Source organism: Plectropomus leopardus, chromosome 22 (assembly GCF_008729295.1).
Source record: "Plectropomus leopardus isolate mb chromosome 22, YSFRI_Pleo_2.0, whole genome shotgun sequence".
NCBI classification, from domain to species: Eukaryota; Metazoa; Chordata; class Actinopteri; order Perciformes; family Serranidae; genus Plectropomus; species Plectropomus leopardus.
In genome coordinates this window covers 16,957,074-16,977,519 of record NC_056484.1, presented here as the reverse complement: position 1 = coordinate 16,977,519, position 20,446 = coordinate 16,957,074, and the positions used below count along the sequence as shown (strand labels likewise).

The 20,446-nt window shown below is 39.8% G+C and overlaps 1 protein-coding gene across 3 annotated transcripts in view; it reads right to left on the bottom strand.

The window, feature by feature from the left end:
* Window positions 1-1,081: 1,081 nt before the first annotated feature.
* Window positions 1,082-20,446, bottom strand: part of strip2 (striatin interacting protein 2) — a 41,455-nt gene continuing 22,090 nt past the window's right edge. For 2 of the 3 annotated variants that reach the window (XM_042511718.1, XM_042511720.1), the window contains exons 9-22: window positions 19,106-19,294; window positions 17,199-17,249; window positions 11,474-11,706; window positions 9,774-9,839; window positions 9,628-9,691; window positions 8,495-8,566; window positions 7,796-7,870; window positions 7,541-7,638; window positions 6,320-6,446; window positions 5,130-5,230; window positions 3,645-3,711; window positions 3,420-3,524; window positions 2,980-3,184; window positions 1,082-1,332 (exon numbers count right to left, since the gene is read on the bottom strand). In XM_042511718.1, coding sequence (XP_042367652.1) covers window positions 1,082-1,332; window positions 2,980-3,184; window positions 3,420-3,524; window positions 3,645-3,711; window positions 5,130-5,230; window positions 6,320-6,446; window positions 7,541-7,638; window positions 7,796-7,870; window positions 8,495-8,566; window positions 9,628-9,691; window positions 9,774-9,839; window positions 11,474-11,706; window positions 17,199-17,249; window positions 19,106-19,294 — 1,704 coding nt within the window. The remainder of the gene's footprint in view (window positions 1,333-2,979; window positions 3,185-3,419; window positions 3,525-3,644; window positions 3,712-5,129; window positions 5,231-6,319; window positions 6,447-7,540; window positions 7,639-7,795; window positions 7,871-8,494; window positions 8,567-9,627; window positions 9,692-9,773; window positions 9,840-11,473; window positions 11,707-17,198; window positions 17,250-19,105; window positions 19,295-20,446) is intronic. The other variant, XM_042511719.1, reaches the window with a different exon arrangement.

Here is a 20,446-nt window from a genome sequence, read left to right as displayed (position 1 = left end):
TGATTTTTGGATTTGAAATTGAAAAGTTGCTGAAGTTTAAGATACCGGGAATAGCAAGGACTCTGTACACGTAGGTTACAGGAAGTAACAAACAGGTCACTTCCAGATGACCCTTAATTGTTTTTTACTCCAATCCGTCCTCCACACATCTGCCCATTTTCATTCACGTTCTTTCTGCACATATATACTTTTTACCTGTACAAACAAATTCATAAACTTAGAGCTGGTATATTTCTTTTTTTCCTCTGACATATTATTGTAATGTAAGATCACTGTGCCATTAGTGGAAATAGTTTCCATTTCTACATTTGGACTATCAAAATGACCCTGTGGCTTGCTCCGAAAGGCCGCTTTTCCCCCCTAGAAAATACATAAGAAAAGCTCACAAATCCATCCCCCACAAACTACAACCCCAAACCTACAGTAGGCTTTGTGTTGAAATTGAAAAAAGAAAGAAAAAAAAAAGATATGACGAATTAGGAATCATGTAAATTTACATCTTAATTAAAAAAAACTATCAGAAACCATTTATCCACACACATTGATACAAATAAATAAGAAAACATCACTAAGGAGTCAAAAAAGCACCAACATTTTAAAAACGGGGACATAAAAATTTGACAAAGTGATGAAGATATTTTTCAGGGGGCAGTATAACTGGCCGAAACAGTCTCCTGCTACACCGTTTTCTTATTAACTGCTACCTATGTTCTTGCCCGTCACGTCCATGTGTGTTCACAGTAGTCATAGGCACATGTTAGCGTCGAGTGTGTTTGTGTGTGTGTGTGGCATTTGTTTGTGCCGAGCTCACAGCAGGAAGCTCCATTCGTTTGTCAAATTTGCTCCATTTTACCCTCTATCTTCTCCCATCACTAAATAGCCTGGGAGGAGGCTCCAGCTTCCTCCTCTCCACCCTCCCCCATCCCTCCATCACTGATGAGAAGTGTAACCCCCATTCCTCTGCCTCCTTGGACTTCATTTTTGTCATGAGAACACGCCCTAAAACCACTCCGACAGGCTTTTGTGTGGCCTCTCCACCGCCACATTCTCCCCCACCCCACTCTCTCCACCCTCCCCTCCATCACGGATTCTGCAGCAGCCCCTCCCACTGGATGGGCTGGGAGAAGACCTCTCTCTCCAGCCACATCTCGTAACTGTAGTGGAAGTCCTCGGGCAGCTCCACGCGCTGGCCCAGCACGCTCTGCAGGCAGTTGTCCACTGGCGTGAAGTCCCCGTTCTTGTTCTTGTCGTAGCGACGGCTGTTGAACTTTTCGATGCTCTCCCGCAGGGCGCACTCCTCCGCCTGGAAGTCCCAAGGCCGTGCATCGATATCTGGGATAAGAGGAGAGAGGAGGACATGTGTAATCAATCTCAAAGACCCTTCTTTTAATATAAGTTTGCATTTCCCTTTTGTGATGACACAATACACACACCTGTTTTGATTATTAATCCTTTTTCCTTCTTTTTATTTGCCTACCTTTTTCTCTCCCTGTTTTTCCTTCTATCCATCTCTCTCTAACACTCCCGGTGACAGATCACTTGCTCTCCCGTGAGGGACGGTGACCCTGAAAAGTCCCCCTTTCTCTGTTTCCATGGCAACACAATCCAGGCTGTTCGCCAGTGGCTGTTGGAGCATTGTATTTCACACACACAGGCGCAGTACATACTGTACATACAGATGGGTACATAAACACACGTGTACACCGTTAAGTACACAATAAGATTTTATTAGCGCCTTTGGGTGGAAGTATTCTTTATACTGCGGCCTCTGTTCAGTTAATCCGCTCTGTGTGAGAGTAAAGGAGGACTGCTGGGACTAATAACCTCCATGACTATTTCGTTTATGAAGATCTAAGAGGTCAAACTGAGCTGTGTCAAGGAGAATGAGAGAAAATATTCTTTTTAATTATTAATTAAATGCGCACTTAATCATTTTTTGATAATATAATACGCTTAACCCCATTAATCATGTATTAGGGCTGTAACAATGAAGAGCGTCCCATCTGTACTAACTGAGCTGTTTGAAAAGAAACCATCTTTCCTTTGTTTTTTCAAATGATCACAATAATGGTGTAAAAACGTATTTTCCCTGTTTGTTTCCCTTTGTGTACTCATGTTTCTTTTTATACAAACAGACTATTAAATATTTATGTATTTATTGTTTAATTTTTTACCCTTTATTCCTTCCTTGGTTATTTCCTCATTGTTAGATTGTGAACATCCTATACTAGAAGTTATTGCCTGTATGAATGGCTAAAAATTCTAATTAATTCTAATGTGGATTTATTCTAATGTTTGATTTATGCATATTTCTTGCTTGTCTGTCTTGCTTTTATTTATTGTGATTTTATTTATTCTGTATGGTTTTACTGATTTTAATTGACATTGTTCTTGTTTCTGTAGCGTATTCGAGTATTATGAGAAGCACTCTATAAATAAAATTTATAAATAATAATTATTGACATTATTATTATTATTATTAAGGAAAGAAAAAGCATCCACTGCTATGTTGCACAAAAAGTACCAAATCAAAAATTACTAGAATTAACATGTTTTGTAAGGTCACAGTGACCTTGACCTTTGAGTACTCTATACTGATCAGTTCATTGTTGAGTCCAAGTGGAAGTTTGTGCCAAATTTGAAGAAATTCCCTCAAGGCGTTCTTGAGATATTGCATTCACGAGAATGGTATGGACAACCTGTAAACATAACGCCTCCTGCCACTGCTATCGCCCGTGCAGAGGCATATGAATCTAAAATGAACCTGAGGCATGTAATTTTTAATAAACTGTGGCCATCTTGGCATCAAACTGACTAATCTGGGATGTGAAGGATCATATCTAAAGAGAACCCTGACTTCATAAATGAAGTAAATGTTAAAGCAAATTACTTTTCCATTTCCTCTTTCAAGTGCCAAATCAGTTCTTTACCAGCTCAGCTAAACTCAAAGTGAACAGTTCAAACATTTTGTAAATGTACCGTTTCCGTAGGCCCAGTCGTCATTGAGCCTGTGGCGGACCTTCTGGTAGATGGCGGACATGGTCTTCATGTTGCTCTTCCTCCACTGGCGGCCCAGGTACTTGGTCTGGATCTTGAGCAGCTTGAGGACGTAGAGCTGCATCATGGCCTGCTTCACCTTTAGAGCTCTCTTCAGGATGGGCGCCGACTTGAACACCACCAACATCTGAAAGGCGAGAATAAAATGAACTAAAAGCATGTTTGAGCATGCTGTTATCTACAAGGGGCATGCTGCAGACAAAATGCCCATTCATGAAGACCTGAAGAAATGAGCCAGCTGTTCCGCCTGCTTTAAAAATTACAATATGATTTATCAGACTCATTAGGACGGGTACATTTTACACTGAAGCCAGTGGAAAATCCCACTCTATTTGTCTTCGCAGTGGCGCAGGATTACTCACCATCGTCCTGGAGTGCTTCCACTTGGTCAGCTTGTTTAATATTCTCAGCAGATTGATACAAGAAAACAGGTTTCTCCAACAGAACTGGTTGCTGTCTCCTGCTTCCTAAAAAGCAAACGCACACAAAGTACGCACACACACAAAAGGTCATGAATACACTTGAAGGCCTTGACCTTCATCCAGGGAGGATCAATCAGGTGTCACGCTGACAGTGTTTTCACTCACCAGGCTTTCAGCTGTGAGCTCAGGCATCTCATGGACCACACAGTGTGGGAAGTCCAGCACACATATACTGCAACAAAAACACACACACACACACACACATACACACGCACACACAGGCATCCGAAAACATCAATGATTGATCCAAATCAACCCATCACTTTATATAGAGTAGCATCACTTACTGCAAATGCTCTGATGGGCTCAAAGTCCTGCATTCAGCCAGGCTTTTGATGGTTTACTGGGTTTTTCCTGCATTGAGTTCCGTGATAGTTTCAAATTGAACTGAGACTACAGTGTTTATACTAGACAGATGTAAGGAGGTTTACATTCTTTACGACTTTATCGACACAAAAATTCAAACAGACATCTGTAAAACATGATATTAGTTCATTACAATACATGAGGACATGTCTGCCAGATATACTGATGAAAGCAAGTGTAATGAAATTTTGCCAGATTAATACAAATCTTTTATGAAAAATCCTCATTTCTAAATATTATTTACAATACTTTATTCACTTTATTGTATTTGCATTGTAATTTTTTTTAACATGTTATTATTATTAGTAGTAGTAGTAGTATTAGTAGTAGTAGTAGTAATATTTTAATTTAAATCTCTCTTTTTAAGTTTATTTTCTGTTTTTTTGTCTTTTGAATCCATTTGATCTAGTTTTTGGTCTATCTCTAACTATCTTATTATTATCATTATTAATTTTTTTATCCCCATTTCTGATTTTTACTGTCATATGTTTTAGTATTGTTTAGTCCTTCTAATCTCTTTTATCTAGTTCTTTAATATAGTTTTTATTTAACTCCATTTTACTACTATTACTATTATTATAGCTTTTAAATCTATTAAATTATATTTTAATAATTTTTATGTCCTTACATGCATTGGTCTCAAATTGTTTAATTGTTTTTTGTATGTTTGTTGTTTTTACGATCTACACTTGTTCAGTCCGTTATCTGTGAAGCACTTTGAACTCCGCTCATCTGTATGCCAGGTGCCACACAAAAATATTCACTCAGACTTCATACAGTCCAGTCTACTATACCACAGTATTGTCCCTAAATTTAAAAAGAGCCTGAACTGGCCCTTTCACCTGCTGTGTAAGACTCCTGTCAGCTAATTTGTGGCTTATTGTTTATTTTTTTCCTTTCACACCTGAATCATTGCATCGCTGCTGTGATGCCATCTGTACCTCCCCTGAAAACTTGCTGATTCAGGCAAAATTGCTGTCATGCCCACAATACCTGGTTACCTGTGTCACTGGCAGATCCACAAACACACCGTGTGTCCACCGAGCACATTAAAGGTACAGTAATATTACTAACGTGGGAGCTTTGTTCAGTATGAGTTACTGGTTCTGGTGGCACAAAAATGCAATGTTCCTGTGTCATCTTTTCTTTGACAGCAGATCGAGAAGTGCAGTGCTTTCTGTGAGGATTCAGTGTAAGAGAGAAGGTAAGAGAGAAAGATCCTACCTGTTTTTGGCACTGATATAGGACATGATGTTCTGATTGAAGAACTTGAGGATGAGTGGGATACAGTTCGCAAACACCAGGTGCTGGGAGACGATCTCGAACTGCAGGAAAAGAGGAGGCGGCAGCGTGGAATAGTTAGGTTTGACAGTTTGGGGGGAAAAAAAGGAATGACTAAAAATGCAACTCAGAAAAAAGTTTGACACTTTTATTTCTTAGTTATGATGCCTCTCTTGTAGTCCTAAAGACCTAAATGAGATGAGATGAAAGACATTTCTGATTATTATGTTGATGTCTCAAACCCCAGAAGGGAAAATCTATATCTCAAGAGAGGATAGAGGGGGAAAAATAATCCGGTAGCTGATGATCCTGTATCATTGATGAGCTTCCTGTGTGGGGTGAAGGTCAGAAAACAGCTCTATAAATCCTCCACCTCACCCAATAAGCTCTGCTAAGATTAAAAACAGAGACAATTGTGCTGTTCTGTGGTTGATTAAAATTTGCTATATTTTGCCCTGTTGTCTTTGTATTATGATTTCTATTCTTATGTTATAAATGTATCCTCAAAACAGCCATGCTGTTGCCAAATTATGTACAAGACTGATTGATTTGACTCCTCGCTGTGACTGCAGCATTCTGCTGTCTACATGTGATCTTGTTTTGTGGCAGCAGAGGGCGCCACCTATTCATATCCACAGAGCAACAGAGTCAGAGTGTGAAGGAATGTCCCTTCCTAGCAACAGAAAATATCCCCATCCTACTGACCCGAGCTACTGATAGTGGATATAAAACAAGATACAAGCTTTTAAAATGGGGCAAAATACTTTTTTTTTAAAAAAAAAAAAGAGCAGATTTTAGACCAGATTCTCTCTTTGAATCAGTTTGAGTAAGATTAACAGAGGAGCTATAAAGCTGATGCAGGAGGTTGTGGGGTGACAGGCTGGGGGATGGAAGCCCAGAAGTGGGGGGTGGAGAGGAGGATGAAAGGAGGAAAGTAATGGCACGCTTGACCGGATAATCAGGTGGAGGGTAGTTAAGGTAGCATTGGGGGGAGGTGCACGGATACTGGAGTATGTGTGTGCTGGGGGAAGGCGAGATGTACAGAGAGAAGAATAATGTAGGAGAGAATGATGGTAATGTAAGGTGCCTCGAGGAGGGAGGAAAGGAGGTGTGTGTGTGTGTGTGTGTGTGACCTGATAAATATGGTTGAGTTTGAAGTGTTTGAGGAGCAGCAGCAGCAGAGCTGAGATGGCCTTCACAATGATTTCCTTGTGACGGTTCACGTCGATTCCCAGCTTCATGCTCTGAAGGACTGTGATGCTGGAGGACAAGCGCGCGCACACACACACACACACACACACACACACACACACACACACACAAACTCTCACAGTAAGGCCTTCACACTTAAAATAAAACAGCTTTGTCTCAGTAAAAGACAAACATCACCAGCAGTTTGCCCTGCTTTGAAAACAAACGGATATTCTGACTAGTCAGTCGTCGATGCATCTGAGGTTTTTCCAGCTATAACTGACAAGCTGAAATAGTGTAGAGTGTCAAATCAAGACATAGAAGTACAGATTTCAGCCACTTAAATGTCAAAGACATGGATGTTTATAGTTGAGTGGTTTTATTCTGTTCTAAACAGAGAAACTGCCTTTCAGGTCCCGGGTTGAGTGTCAGCTAGTCTAAAACTAGGCCACACTGTAGACCAAAAACAAAGCCAGAGTGAGAACATTTTTTCAATCCATTTGCCCATTAACTGTCAGAAAAGGAAACTAATCTTGCAGACATAAGTGCAGTTTTCAGGGGAATGCAGGGGTCATGTCTCTGTCAATTTTTTGAACATGTATTTTTGTCCCCCCAGTAGAAACATAAACGTAGCAGAGCACTTTTATTTTGATAAGATTTAAGACATCTACACCATGAATTAATTCAGAGATGACACAAATAACAGTATAAAATGCACAAGAATGCAGGAAATTTAGTTTTTTACACTCAAAATTCCTCAGGGGGAGGACCCCCAAACCCCCATTGAGCTATGGCCCGACAACATGTTTTGTGAGGTTACAGTGACCATGACCTCTGACCACCAAGTTCATTTGTGAGTCAAGTTGAACATTTGTGCCAAATTTAAAAAATTCCCTAATGAAGTTCTTGAGATATTGCATTCACGAGAATTGGGTGGACATATGGTCGGATGGACAACCCATAAAAATAATGCCTCATTAAAAGACAATAGAAAATTAAATTAAAATATCTTTAAATTGCAGGAGTTTGTGAAAAATTGCTGTACACTAACTTTTATTATCAGCTGCCAGATCTTAATGCGGCTCTAAATGTATGCAGATGCATAAAAACAGCACCATTAGGAAAAAAGACTCAAAGGTCAAACTGTTTTTTAAAGTACTTACGGCATCTCCTCTGGCAGCACGTCAGCCAGGATATTAATGGAGTCAGTTTTGGCTTTGGAGGTCGGAGCTGCAGCCAGCAGCAGCTTCAGGAGGGCAATCTGACACAGGCGACAAAGCAAAATATTAGACCAAGGCCGAATGAAAAACACATTTGGTAACAAGATGGTGTGAATGCAGAGACAAATATGTGATGTGAAATTTGATGTAAAAAGTGGTGGTGGGTGACCATAAAAACATTCATTCAGAGCCACTCACCACATACTGGGAGAGATTAGGAAGCATGCCCAAGTACAGCATCTCTGTTGGCGTCTCCTCCACCTCCTCCTCGCCCTATAAAACATAAAACACCAAAAAAAACCTTTGAAACCTGCACATGTGCTTGATTTCTTTCAAAAACATGGGGAAAAGGATATGAGCAACAACATGACGAACACATGACGAAATCACCCAAAAATAAGTAAGAGATTAGTCAAAAGAACAACAAAATTACCTGAAAATAGTTTTTTTGCAATTATGATAATTCTAAATATAAATTTTACAAAGCTTTTACTTTGTTCCCCGAGACATTTTCCCCTTTGCTTTTAAAAAGTAAATTTCTAAATCTACTAATTGCTTTGTGGTACAGTTCTTACCAAGTTGCTCATTGCTTTTTTTTCATGTTTTTGAAAGAAATTTCACCAATTTGTTTAGGGTTCAAAGGGTTTAAATACTTGTGAAAGCTGTCTGAAAGCAGCACAAGCAAAGCCATGTCACTCCAGGTTTCAAAGGGTTAAATCATGAGCACAAACAGCTCAGGCCCAGAAACTAACAGTTTTGTTTCTACCTTGATTAAATATTCACCACATTAAAAATTAACTTTATTTATCTGTGTGACTTTAAAACATAAGAAAAAAGCAGATTGACTGTCACGATTAAGAAAATTCTAGTACAAAATTTCCATATGACTTTACTGACCAGAGTCATTGGACACTGTTGCAGCTCGTCCTCCTTTTTGATCTGGACTTCAGCGATGGACACATATTTGTGCTGGAGAGGACAAGAAAATTATAACAATATAACAAAAATGATAAAAATACATATAAAGGTGTTAGAGGGAGTGTTAATTAGAGTTGAGAACTCTCAGGGGGATTTTTCTGTGTAAGTACACTTCTCAGTTTGTTAAAACAGGAGGTATGGATTTTTAAGTGGGATGTCGATGTCAGGGGATTCAGCAGAAGGAGACTATTGATTAAGAAACACTCTGTCCATAATGAGCCGAGGCAAAGGAGAAAGGGAAGAAGGACATATGGGAATGTGAATCTGTGTAGTAGTGACTGGACGACTGAATAGTGAGATATAGAAAGAAAGAAGCTACATGAGGTGCCATCATGTCATTGTTCCAACGGCCCATTATTTTCAAATCCCAAATGTCCATAAAAGGTCCCATTGGGCAGAGGGCCCATTTGTCTAAAAGCTTGTTAGCCCGAAAAGACAACAGCTCCAAAAATACACACGCTCAATACAGGTAGAGAGATTCATGGCCCACAATAAGTCGGCCTTGCCTCCTAATGTTTCACACCCTCTTTCCCCCCAGTTGATGGGGAGCATTTAGTGTTCGATTTGTGTTTTATATTGTTTTAGTTTTAGAGTACATTTTGATTTTGTATTTTTGTTCCATGTTGTCTGTAACTTTTGTTGCTGCCTCTCTTGGCCAGGACACTCTTAAAAAAGAGAATTAAAATTTCAAAGGCATAACCTGCTCTATTCTACCTCAAATTAGTTTACCCTGATATTCTTGCCTTAGCCCTTACCAATGTCACTCATCATGCCTAAACCTCGCCATCCCAACCAACAAAGGAGATGAGCTCTAGCCAATCACAGGGAGAGTCTGATCGCAACATTTTGCGTAATAATTAGGCATCCGCTTCTGTAGTATAAAGTCTGTTTTCTGAGAAACAGCCCTTTGAAGGAATGCATTTTTGCCTTGACGGCCTGTTGGACAAATGGCTTTTTTTACCCAGTGGGGCATTTTTCGGACTACTGGGAAATCATGAGCTGTCGAAACAATTGTCAGTCTTCCTACATGAGGCAGTGATTCCTCTACTCACCTGTTTAAGAGTCTTGACGCTCTCATGGATGGGTCTGGGCAATCCCACCAGGGTATCTGTGTCACTGCAAAACAAGACACAGTTACACCAAACTAAGGGAGGACAATAGTTTGAGAGTATTGTATTGTCTCAGTTGAAAGACCTACTTTCCCAAAGTGAAACCGATGAACTTGTTTCTACTGGTCTCAAGGAAGTGCTCGATGTCTTTCTCCCTGTACACACACAGAGACAGGCTGCAGTCAGATTTAAGAACACCTGCATGTGAACAAGCAACTAAACAGGCATTTTTCAAGGGACCACTTGCATGTGTGTACATACACCCACACAAAAAACGTACGACAGCAACTGCATTAGCTTTCTCAAATCTCATCAGTCACGCTGTGAGCTGCTGCGCTCTGCGAGCCTCCCACTGATCAGCACTTAATCAGCCCGGCATGTTGCAGCACTCTGACACAAAGACACACACTTGATGATATGGTTCACTACAAGACAGACAAAATATAGGCTGTCTGATAACGAATGCACGATAAATGGACTGCTGTAAAATGTTTGTGTCCTCTTTTAAATGCATTATTCATGTCCCCAAAGCAGAAACAGCACCCCGGGAAGACACCTCACGCTGCTGTCAGGAATACACAGATGGAGAGCGTATTGCTAGATGATAGCGAGGAGGAAGAGGAAACTGAGAGAGGATTTTCTAATTTTGTATTAACTTCTAAATGGTGGCACAGAATCAGGGTGGGAAACTGACACCAGCTGCCAGCCAAATGGTGGTAAGTCCTGGCTGTGGGTGGGAAGTTTTTTTCTATAGTGGTCAAGATGGCAGGTGGCCAACAATCATTTGGAGGTTTCTTTCTGTGGAATATGAGCTAAGTGCATTCAAGTTGATAAAAAACCTGTCAAGGATCATTTTTAGCAGCAACACTAATGAGTATCAGCATTATTCATCATAGAAAGGCTCACTTTAACAGTTTTTAACACCATTCTGTGTAAAGGATCAGTGTTAACAGTTCTTTTCTGGCTTTTAGGATTGTGTATGGATATAATCTGTGTCATTTATCCTAAAATTAAGTTGTAAGAGGGCACATTTTTAAACTTTAAAAAGAGACATATGTAACAGCAGCTTATTTTTATAAAGGCTGTCCAAAATCCAAATACAGTTTACCAGTGTTTTACAATTAAAGGAATATTTCACCCCCAAATGACCATTTGCATGTATCAGTGACTGCTTTCAAATCACTTCAAACCCATTTTTATAGACTTGCTTTTATGTGATCTTTTTATTTGCTTGCTTACAATTATTATGTGCCCATGGGGGGCCAGGTGACTGTGCTTGACATTTTAAAGGTCGAGGTCGGATTCACTGAAGTCACACACTAAGACAAACAAACGAACTGATCGAGGCAGCAGTAGACCAGTAGCTCCTGCGTTCAGCAAGGTAAAAATAATGTTCGTTTTCAATGGAGTCTGGCTTTGTAGAGAGTACAGATAAATTTAATTTTCCATTCAGTTCCTCGTCATAAAGAGCTGTCTGTTTGGGAAATATTGAGTATATGACTGTATAAATAACACTTGGATTATACTGCACAAGGTGTGTGAGAGTTTGTAAACAGATGTCTTGTTATGCTGTTGTTAAACTTGGTCCCCTATGGCCTCAACTCATTAAGAATTTTCTCAGTTTTTGGATTCTTCGTTCACCAGAAGGATGCGAGAAAAAAAAGTTTTCTTCTCGTATTCATTGTAACATGGCGGTGAGTATACAAATGGTCGTTTAGGGGTTTAAGTATTCCTTCAGTGAGTGTTTACTCAAACTATTAAGGGCAGAAATGAAAACTGTACAATTGACCTGACTTTAGGGGCCCAAGGAAGGCCCTTGGGGAAGTTGACCCTTTCTGTGGGCGGTCTGAGGGGAGGCGGCGGAGGCGGGGGTTGGATGATGACATCTCTGTCCAAGGGGTCCACCTCTCCCTCAATGCCACTGTCCGTGTCCTCTGGGTCCTCCTCTTCGTCTCGGGCGTCGTCATTCTTGAAGGGGTCCCGCTCGTTGTACGTGTCCAGGCTGTCCTGCTTGACCAATGGCTGAGACAGAAAAAGGACAGTTGGTTAAGTGCACTGGACGGGCTGCCTTTGTCAAGAATAAATTGACCTATAAACACACTGTGGAGTAACTGACCCATCACAAATTAATAATGTAGTAAATTTCAGCCGTAAAAATACAAAATTGTGGAATGACCCAAATACATCACATAGCTTTACCAAACAGTGTTTTTTAACAAGCAGATTCATGCTGTGCAGCCAAACATCCTTCAAACCCTCTTTATTTCCAAAAATACCAAATATTTAAAGTTTCAGGGGAAGGTCTATAGTGATGCACAAGACATTGTTAAGTTTAAATATGTCCCTCAGTGTAAACATCATACACTGTAGTTTCAATTAGGACAAACTGATACAGAAAGTACTGTATACTCTGTGCTCCTGTCAGATAGCGTGGGATTCCCTCTGTAGCAGTTTTGTGTTTTAATGTCAGTGACTGCAAACACAAAAAACCCACTGAATTCATATAAAGTCTATAAAAAACAAAAACAAATTTGCAGAATGCAACCTTAGTGGGAACAGTCTTAAGAGGACAACCTAGGTGAGCTTCTTGCAGACGACGCACTAAAGAAAGCTGCTGACAGAGTGATTTCTGATATATCAGATGTGAGCAGTCTAGTAAGTAATAACATTTAATTCCCATTTTGGGAATAAATCAAAATCAAATATTAAGGCTTGCAGTGTGATGTATCCTAAAGGACTGGTACACACAATAACCTTTTTTAAAGGTTAGACGTTTTGGGAAATATTCTCTCTACTGCAGAATGAGATGATAAAATAGATACTACTTGCGTTTGCTGCAGGACTGAAGTTTTGTTGTTGGTTAATTAACCTAAGAGTTAGCGTCACGTGGTTCCCTCGAACAAAAAGCAAATGGGATTTTTTCATTGGATTTTGCATGATTGCAGAAAATAAGTTGCCTGATATCAGACAGAGCTGTCAACTTTGCTACACTTCATTTTCTATAGACTATGAGTGTAGTAATCAACGTACATAATGTAGGGACTTCTTTGCAACTAAAGAGCTCAATGAACAACGTAACCATGTGACCGAATGGTGGCGAGATCAACAGGTCATAACTTTCTTTCAGACATGTTCCAGCGCACCACTTGACAATGACATTAGTCACAATAATAACACCGATTGGTTGATCCGATAGCCCCCCTACGTCCCTTATTGGTTGTACTTCTAGTCACCTCGAACTCAGTGGAGTGGGCGGATTCAAAAATAAGAAAATAAGCTCTATAGCAATCCAAAAAAAGCATACGACTCTTCCATGTTTTATTCAGCAAGATAATCTTAACAAATAAGTACCACTTTTATTATTATTGACACATAAATGAAATTGCCACAAGTAAAAAACTAACGTTAGGCTATAATTGAACTACACCACCATCAAATTGACTTCAATGTTGCTACCACAATAAAGCCATTAAGTTTTGTTTGCAGTGATAACATTCTGTGGTCTTTTTTACCATCTTGTTAGCAACCACCTATTTTTAGACACACACAAGTTTGAAAATTTATGAGTGGGGTATTAACTGTTGTATTTTATATGGCAAAACAAAAAATGAAAGTCTCTTAAGCATGTATTAATCACAGACCTTATACATACAAAAAACACATTAAAAATACCCACTGATTTTGAGACGAGGGATCCACGAGGACTAACGCGCAAAGTCATTTCTGGGTTTTAGGACTCATTTCAGCAGCACTCTATTTGTCTGTAAATGTGAAGCTACAGTATGGAGGACATTTGGCTGGAAGAGTCTCAGCAGACTTTTTATTGCACCTGCTCGGAAGTCTCATCACTCAGGCAATTCCAGCTGCTTGAGGAAATGTGGCTCCCAGAACACTAACCACTAATATTTGTTTTGTTTTGTTTTTATACAGAATTAGTGACTTTAATTGGGACGACAGTTACATCTAAGTGGGATGAGCTCCTTTTTGCTCTTTTGCTTACAACACCTACCATTATTAAAACAAAGTGCTTATATGGGATACTGAGTTTAGCTGCTAAAAAAATGAATTACAAGGAAATAGTTTCAGCCAAAAGCCCCATCCATAGAGAACTGGAATGATTATTACTTCTGAAATATTTTTAATGGAAAGGATTACCTTTTCAATGCGGCTTTAAGAAACTAAATTTGAAGAAATTTGGAAAAAATGGAAAATGTATATTTGCCCAAAACGCCCTTTCTTTCTTTAAATAAGCTTTGTTTATATATTCAACTCTTTAATTTATTTTTATTTATTTCAAACACCCCATGATCTATGTTTGTTTTTTTTTGTTTCTATGTTGTAAAAAAAAAGGAAATAAAAAGATTCAGTCTGTAAATGTACTTAACCTAGTTGACTTTGTGATTACTGTTGCTAGTAAGTGAAAACAAATAAAGAAAAATGTCAACAACAACAACAAAAAAAGAAAAAGAAGCTACAGCTAGGAGATGCTAGCCTGGCTCTGTCCAAAAGTAACCACAGCAATCACAAGCAACATTTCTGATTTAACTTACCACACATTTCTGATACAAGTAAAAAAGCAAGCATGGCCCAACAAAGCTAAGACTTTGAATTGAGCTCTAATCTACAAACCCATTTCAGTTCAAAACACACATTCTCACACACACACGCACAGTATCGCAGTCCAAACAATTTCTCCAATGAATGACTGTGGCAGTATTGCAAGCATCAGGCATGAGTCAGCGTTCTGGACATTAGTCGAGCTAGTGCAGTCGATGTATGGTGCGCCAGTGATAGTACTAATGCTGGACTAAGTGAGGAGTAAAGTGAGTGTATGGGGAGGAGGAGGAGGGAGGAGGGAGGAGGTGAAACCGTGTTGTGAGCCATTCTCTATGGAGAAGCCATTCTCTGCTGTGTGGGAGGTAAAGCTACTGTAGTGGTTTTCTAATCAGGGTTAGGGGACAACCGCTTTCAATGACATCCATGTGAGAGAGAGGTCAACTGAAACCCAAATTCGACGCCTGCAGAGGAGAGAGTACGCTCATGACGATCTCAATTCACCTTCTCAATGAATGCATTTTAAGGACATTGACCCCTAGTCCAGAGTCTACAGTGCGAGGTGATTTTTGCGGCCAGACCCGGGAGCAATGTGATGAAATCTACAGGGGAGATGCTACTACTGTAGATGTCTGAAGTGACTTAACGGGACGGTGGATAGTGACCGCTCCAGCGCCAATGACAACAGCCAGCAAGTCAGCCCTGTCTTCTAAACCCCGCCCCCTCCCCCCCGTATTGAGCAGGCCACAGTGGAGGAGGAGGAGGAGGAAGAGGAGGAGGAAGAGGAGAGGAAGAAATAGGGTAGAGTAGAAGAAGGGACAGTGTGGTGATGTATTAGTGGATGGTGAGGAGGGAGGAGATACAAATGGTGGAATAAGTATGGAGACGATGGAGGAAAGGAGAGTGGGAGGACGATGAGGAACAGGAGGACAAAAGCAGAAAAATATTTGGAGAAAAAGGAATAGGAAGAAAACAGTAGGAGGACTTTATAGCATAAGGGGGATAAAAGTAAGATTCCTTTGTGTCAAGGGGAGTGGAAGATGTAAATATATGTGGATGAGCAATTAAAAGTATGAAAAAAGCACAAGCAGAAGTAATAGGAAGAGACAAGCAGAGGAGACCAAATGAAAGGTGAAAAAAATGGAAGAAAACATGCATAAGGCGACAATCAAATTAAGACTAGTTTGACATTTTGGGTAAAGTGGGCATCTGATCTCTTCTCGAGAGAGTTAGATGAGATACCAATCTTATGTCTGTACGCTAAGGTGGATTTAAGTCTTGTTGTTTCTGTATCACAGCAGAGAAGCCTAGAAATAGATCCAGCAAACACAAACTGTTGTTTTTACTCTTTTGTTCAGATGAAACAAAGAAGACAGAGCATGATAATAAGTGAGCTTTAGCGGTGGTGGTCAGCAATTTTTTTTTTTAACCAGGCTAACTGTTTTCCCTTGTTTTCAGGCTTTATGTTACCCCATAGGTCCTCAGCAGGGTGTTTGCGACCCTTAGTGGTGTTCCCAGAGTTACTGCAGGGGGCTTTTTACAAAAATTAAAATGTCTGAAAATACACATTAACATGAATCCAATATATTATTAGCACAGATCAATCAGCCTATTCATAGAAAAAAACCTGTACACAACATTAACCATGTTTCCCATGAGTCCTTGTCTAATTCATCCATGATGCATACATATCTAAATTCCTTAAATAATAATTATTTTAATAGCTCAGTGCTGTATTAACTATATCAAGGTGTGTTTATAGATGGTACTTCAGGCTTCCCTTCACATTATTGGTGGCCCAGTTTAATATGAAACTTTATATATGTAGCAGGGGGTCCCTGTTCCGTCTCTCTCTCAATTGAGGGGTCCTTGGCCTGAAAAACAGTCAAGACCCCTGTGCTAAGCTAAGCTAAGCAGCTTCTTGCTGTAGCCTTGCATTTAGTATCAGACAAGAAAGTGATATCTCATTGAACTTTCAGCAAAAAGTCCAAACAGTACCATTTTACCATCCAAATTGGCACATATATAAAGGTTGTTTTTTTTAACAGGGACAACTGCTAAAAATAGGTGATAGACTTTTTCCCATTGCCAGTAGACAAGTATGCCTTTCTATTCTATTTTCTGGTGTGTTCATGTACAAAATCACTAATAAACCACAAAAAAGATTGGTAAACAGCAGAAAGCAGCATGGAGGCCAGTGAAAAGTTTGCGGTGGTTGGTTACTTCTTGTTTTTATCTGTTCGAAGTCAGTGCCGACTAATTCAGAACAATGTTCAAACGCCGCTTAGGGGGAGACAGCCATAAATTGTGGCAAAGATTCGCAGAAGTTATCAACGTCTGTGCTGGAAAAGAGGTTAAAATTAGCCTGCCAACTGGTTGTCATGTTTCCATCACTTCCAAGTGGAGCTGGAGCCGATTACCTGTGTCTACTGAAGTCATTTGATCCAGCAGTAAATACCAATTGTAACCTTTCCCACTAAAGACAAAAGCCAGATGTAAGCACATGTTAGCAGGGTTTTTGTACAGTGGGAAAGGGGCTTAAGTGCATTTCTTAAAATGTCAAACTATTCCTTTTATCAGAAATAAGTCAGAGAGCAGGACTGCACTAAAGTAGAGTTTGTCCATAGATTGGACTGTCTAGACAACAGGCTTTATAAATATATAATATATATATATAAATCTTAAAAACACTGCTAAAATTTTTTTCAGTGTTCAAAAAGGGTAATATTTCTGACATGTTAACATTGCATCCTAAGTTTTTTGTTGCAATCTGATATGACTGGATTAGGTGAAATGATAGCAGGGGGAGAAGAGGAGGAGAAAACACAAAGAGAAAAAGAGGAGGGAAGAAAGAAGAGAGAGAAAAGAAGGTAGCAGGGACGTGGGAGAGGGGTGCAAAAAGTCCAGCTCAATGCAGAGAGAAAATGCAGAAGAAAAAGAGGGAATTTGTGGGTAAAGACCTGCTTCTTGGGAAAGGGACTGTCTCCTTCCAAGCTATCAACAAAGGCACTCTGTGGGGACACAAGGAAGAGGGGCAATGAGAAACCAGAGGGCAATTAGAGAGAAAGAGAGCCAGTCCAGTCAAAGCTCTACTGGAAACAAAGCCGTCCCAGCACCAAGATCATCTCTGGCATCACTGACTTACAACAGAGAACCAGTGATGTTGGCACTGCAGAAGTTTTGGAAAACCTGACCCAGCAGAGTTAGAGGGCGGGTTACAGAAGGAAGTCACTTTACTAGAAACAGATGAAGCTGTTTAACAATGAAAAGGCAAATAATGGAAAAATTAGACTGAGGGAGCATTTACAGTGCCATGTTAGTGATACAGTTCAATTATACTGTTAAAGGGTCAAAGTTACCAAACACACTTCTGCCCTCTGAAACAGTCTCACATATAATGGTCTTCTAGCACTTCCTGTTTTTGACTAAATGTTTTCAGTAAATGCAGATGAAAATGTCCTCTTGTCTAAATATATATCGTTAAAAGCAGGGTTCCCACACACTTTCATGGACAAAATTTCAAACTTTTCCATGACTTTTCAAGGACTCATAATAATAATAAACTGGATATACCGCCACACGGGTGCACGCCTCCATGCACCAGTCAACTTGCAGTTACAGTGTACATCCATGTCTGTGAAAACATGGATGCTTCACACACACAAGATCTATATTAGCACAGTTTAGAGGTGGGTACCCAAGATTCTTGAGTTATAGCAAAAAAGATGTTGTATGAGGTCACCATGACCTTAATGTTTGACCTTCAACCATCAGATTCTAATCAGTTCATTCTTGAGCCCAAGTGGACAATTGTGCCAAATTCGAGGAATCTCCCTCCGGGTCATCTTCGGATATTGTGTTCACAAAAATGAGATGGACGCAAGGTTACAGGGACCTTGACTTTCTACCACAAAGATCTACTCAGCTCATCCTGGAGTCTACTCAAACGTGCCAAATTTGAAGAAATTCCCTCAAGATGTTCTTGAAATATAGCATTTGCAAAAATGAGACTGATAAGGTCACAGTGGCCTTGACCTTAGACCTATAACCACCAAAATCTAATCAGCTCATCGTGGAGTCCGGGCAAACTTTTGTGCAAAATTTGAAATTCCCTCGTGGTGTTGTTGAGATATCATGCTCATGAGAATGTGCCAAAAGTCTGGCCAGATGTACAACCTGAAAACACGCTGTCATACAGGCATACAAATCAATGACCCGCTGTTTTTCAAACTTATCTGATTCAAACTCCACTTATTTTCATAAAGCTGGCATTCATGGAGAGAGAAATGGAACAATGAGAGAAAATAAGGAAACGTACGCGATGGTAGTCAAAACGTCATACACAGACGCATATTTACAACTACGTACAACGGTCACATAAAAAAAGTTGCCACTGAGTTACATAATGTGGAAGGTTATATTAGTGGTGGAAGAAATTGTCAATACAGCATAATGTTATAATTTGCTGTTAAAAAAAAATGACTGCAATATATTGTAAAATATGATATAGCAATGCTTAACGTGTTGCAACAAGTTTAAAATTGGAATAATATTGTATTGTGACCTATTTATCGTAATAATATCGTATTGTTGGGTCTCTGGTGATTTCCACCCCTAAAATACTGTAACAATTACATTTCACACAATGAAGTCCTTGACTTTTCCAAAACTTTCAATGGTTTTCGTTAATTCCATGACTTTTCAAGGTTTTCCGGGATCGTGGGAACCCTGTAAATGAGTATGTGTGTTTTAAGTGTTATGTGAGGCATTAGATAAGGAGTACAGTATAATGTGTGGCCATAAAGTAACACAAACTACTGATAAGCTCTGAATGTGTGTAGTGTGTGGGATGGGAGGGGTTCTGTACCCTGCGGCTGCGACGGCCTCTCTTCTGCTGCTGCTGCTGTTCAATGAGCTCCATAGCAGAAGCCGGGGGCGAGGCTGCTCTCATGGCCCTGACCACCTTGATGCTGTCCTCCGGCAGCGGAGGTAGGTTCAGACGCTCCCGGCCCCGCACCTTCATCTCCTGAAGCTCCTCGAAACCACCCAAGGTGAACTGGAAGACAAGGATGGAGGCAGAAACGCAGTGATTCACAGAGTTAGGTGCAGTGAGGAGTTAGGAGGAACAGAACACACGTGGATGTATCTTCACCAGCCTACAATTTATTATGTAATAGACATTCAAAGTATTTTATGGATAGGCAATTGTAAAAAAAAAGTGGAATTTTTGTGCAAGTCCGTACATGCATTCTGTGTGTTTTGCAGGTACTTGTGTTAAATATACATTACTAACTATCGGTAGTAACGTTTTAACTTATTCCACTCTGCAAGGAAGCCGGCATCCTCGGCCAACACTACTGTCTTTCAGAAGCTCTAGCAGGTATAAAGCAACAGCAAAGATGCTGGTGTCATATAAAACAATAAAATCTAAATTCATTGGTGCTATCCAACGGTGCAATCCAACCATGTGATGCTTGTGTGTCTAGAAGGAGGTTAAATAACACTTTACAGACATGCCTATTTTATGATAGTCCCATGCAATTTTTGGCAATAACTATGCAGATTCTAAAGCAGTACATATGTGTTATTTCCCCATTTAGTGTGACTGGAGACCTGTGTTGATTCTGTGAGCCCAAGTTTTATTCAAGTGTGATTTTTGTCTCCATAGTAGCAATTTTACTGTAGTGGAAACTTGATCTTGCTAAAATGACCTACTCTGACCTCTAGCATAATCACAACCTCATGAAACTCTGCAACTACAAAAGAAAGACCTGGAACATTCAGAGGATGCATTGATTTTACAGGTAAATTGATAATAAAGGGGAATGTCAGCAGTTTCCAGAAAAGAAGTGCACACCATCTAATCACTTCTTGTGTGATTTTTTACAACTTTAGCAATTCTTGCTCCAATGCTTGAATATAGCACCAAATATGTGTAAAAAAAATGATATTAACCCAAAAATTGCTACATCAACTTATGGGTCATAATTGAGTATGGGAATGGACATCATATACTTTGTTCATATCATTCTAGGCCCCTTTACACTCTAAACATGAATGAGAAAAACTTGACACATGATAACACACTAATCCTCGGGCTCCCAGCTTTCAGATGATGTATACCACTTCTATGTAGTATGTACTGTTGACCTGATCTCCCCATAATTATCCCCTGCCCCCCCCTTTGTGGTCACTGATTAAAAGATTT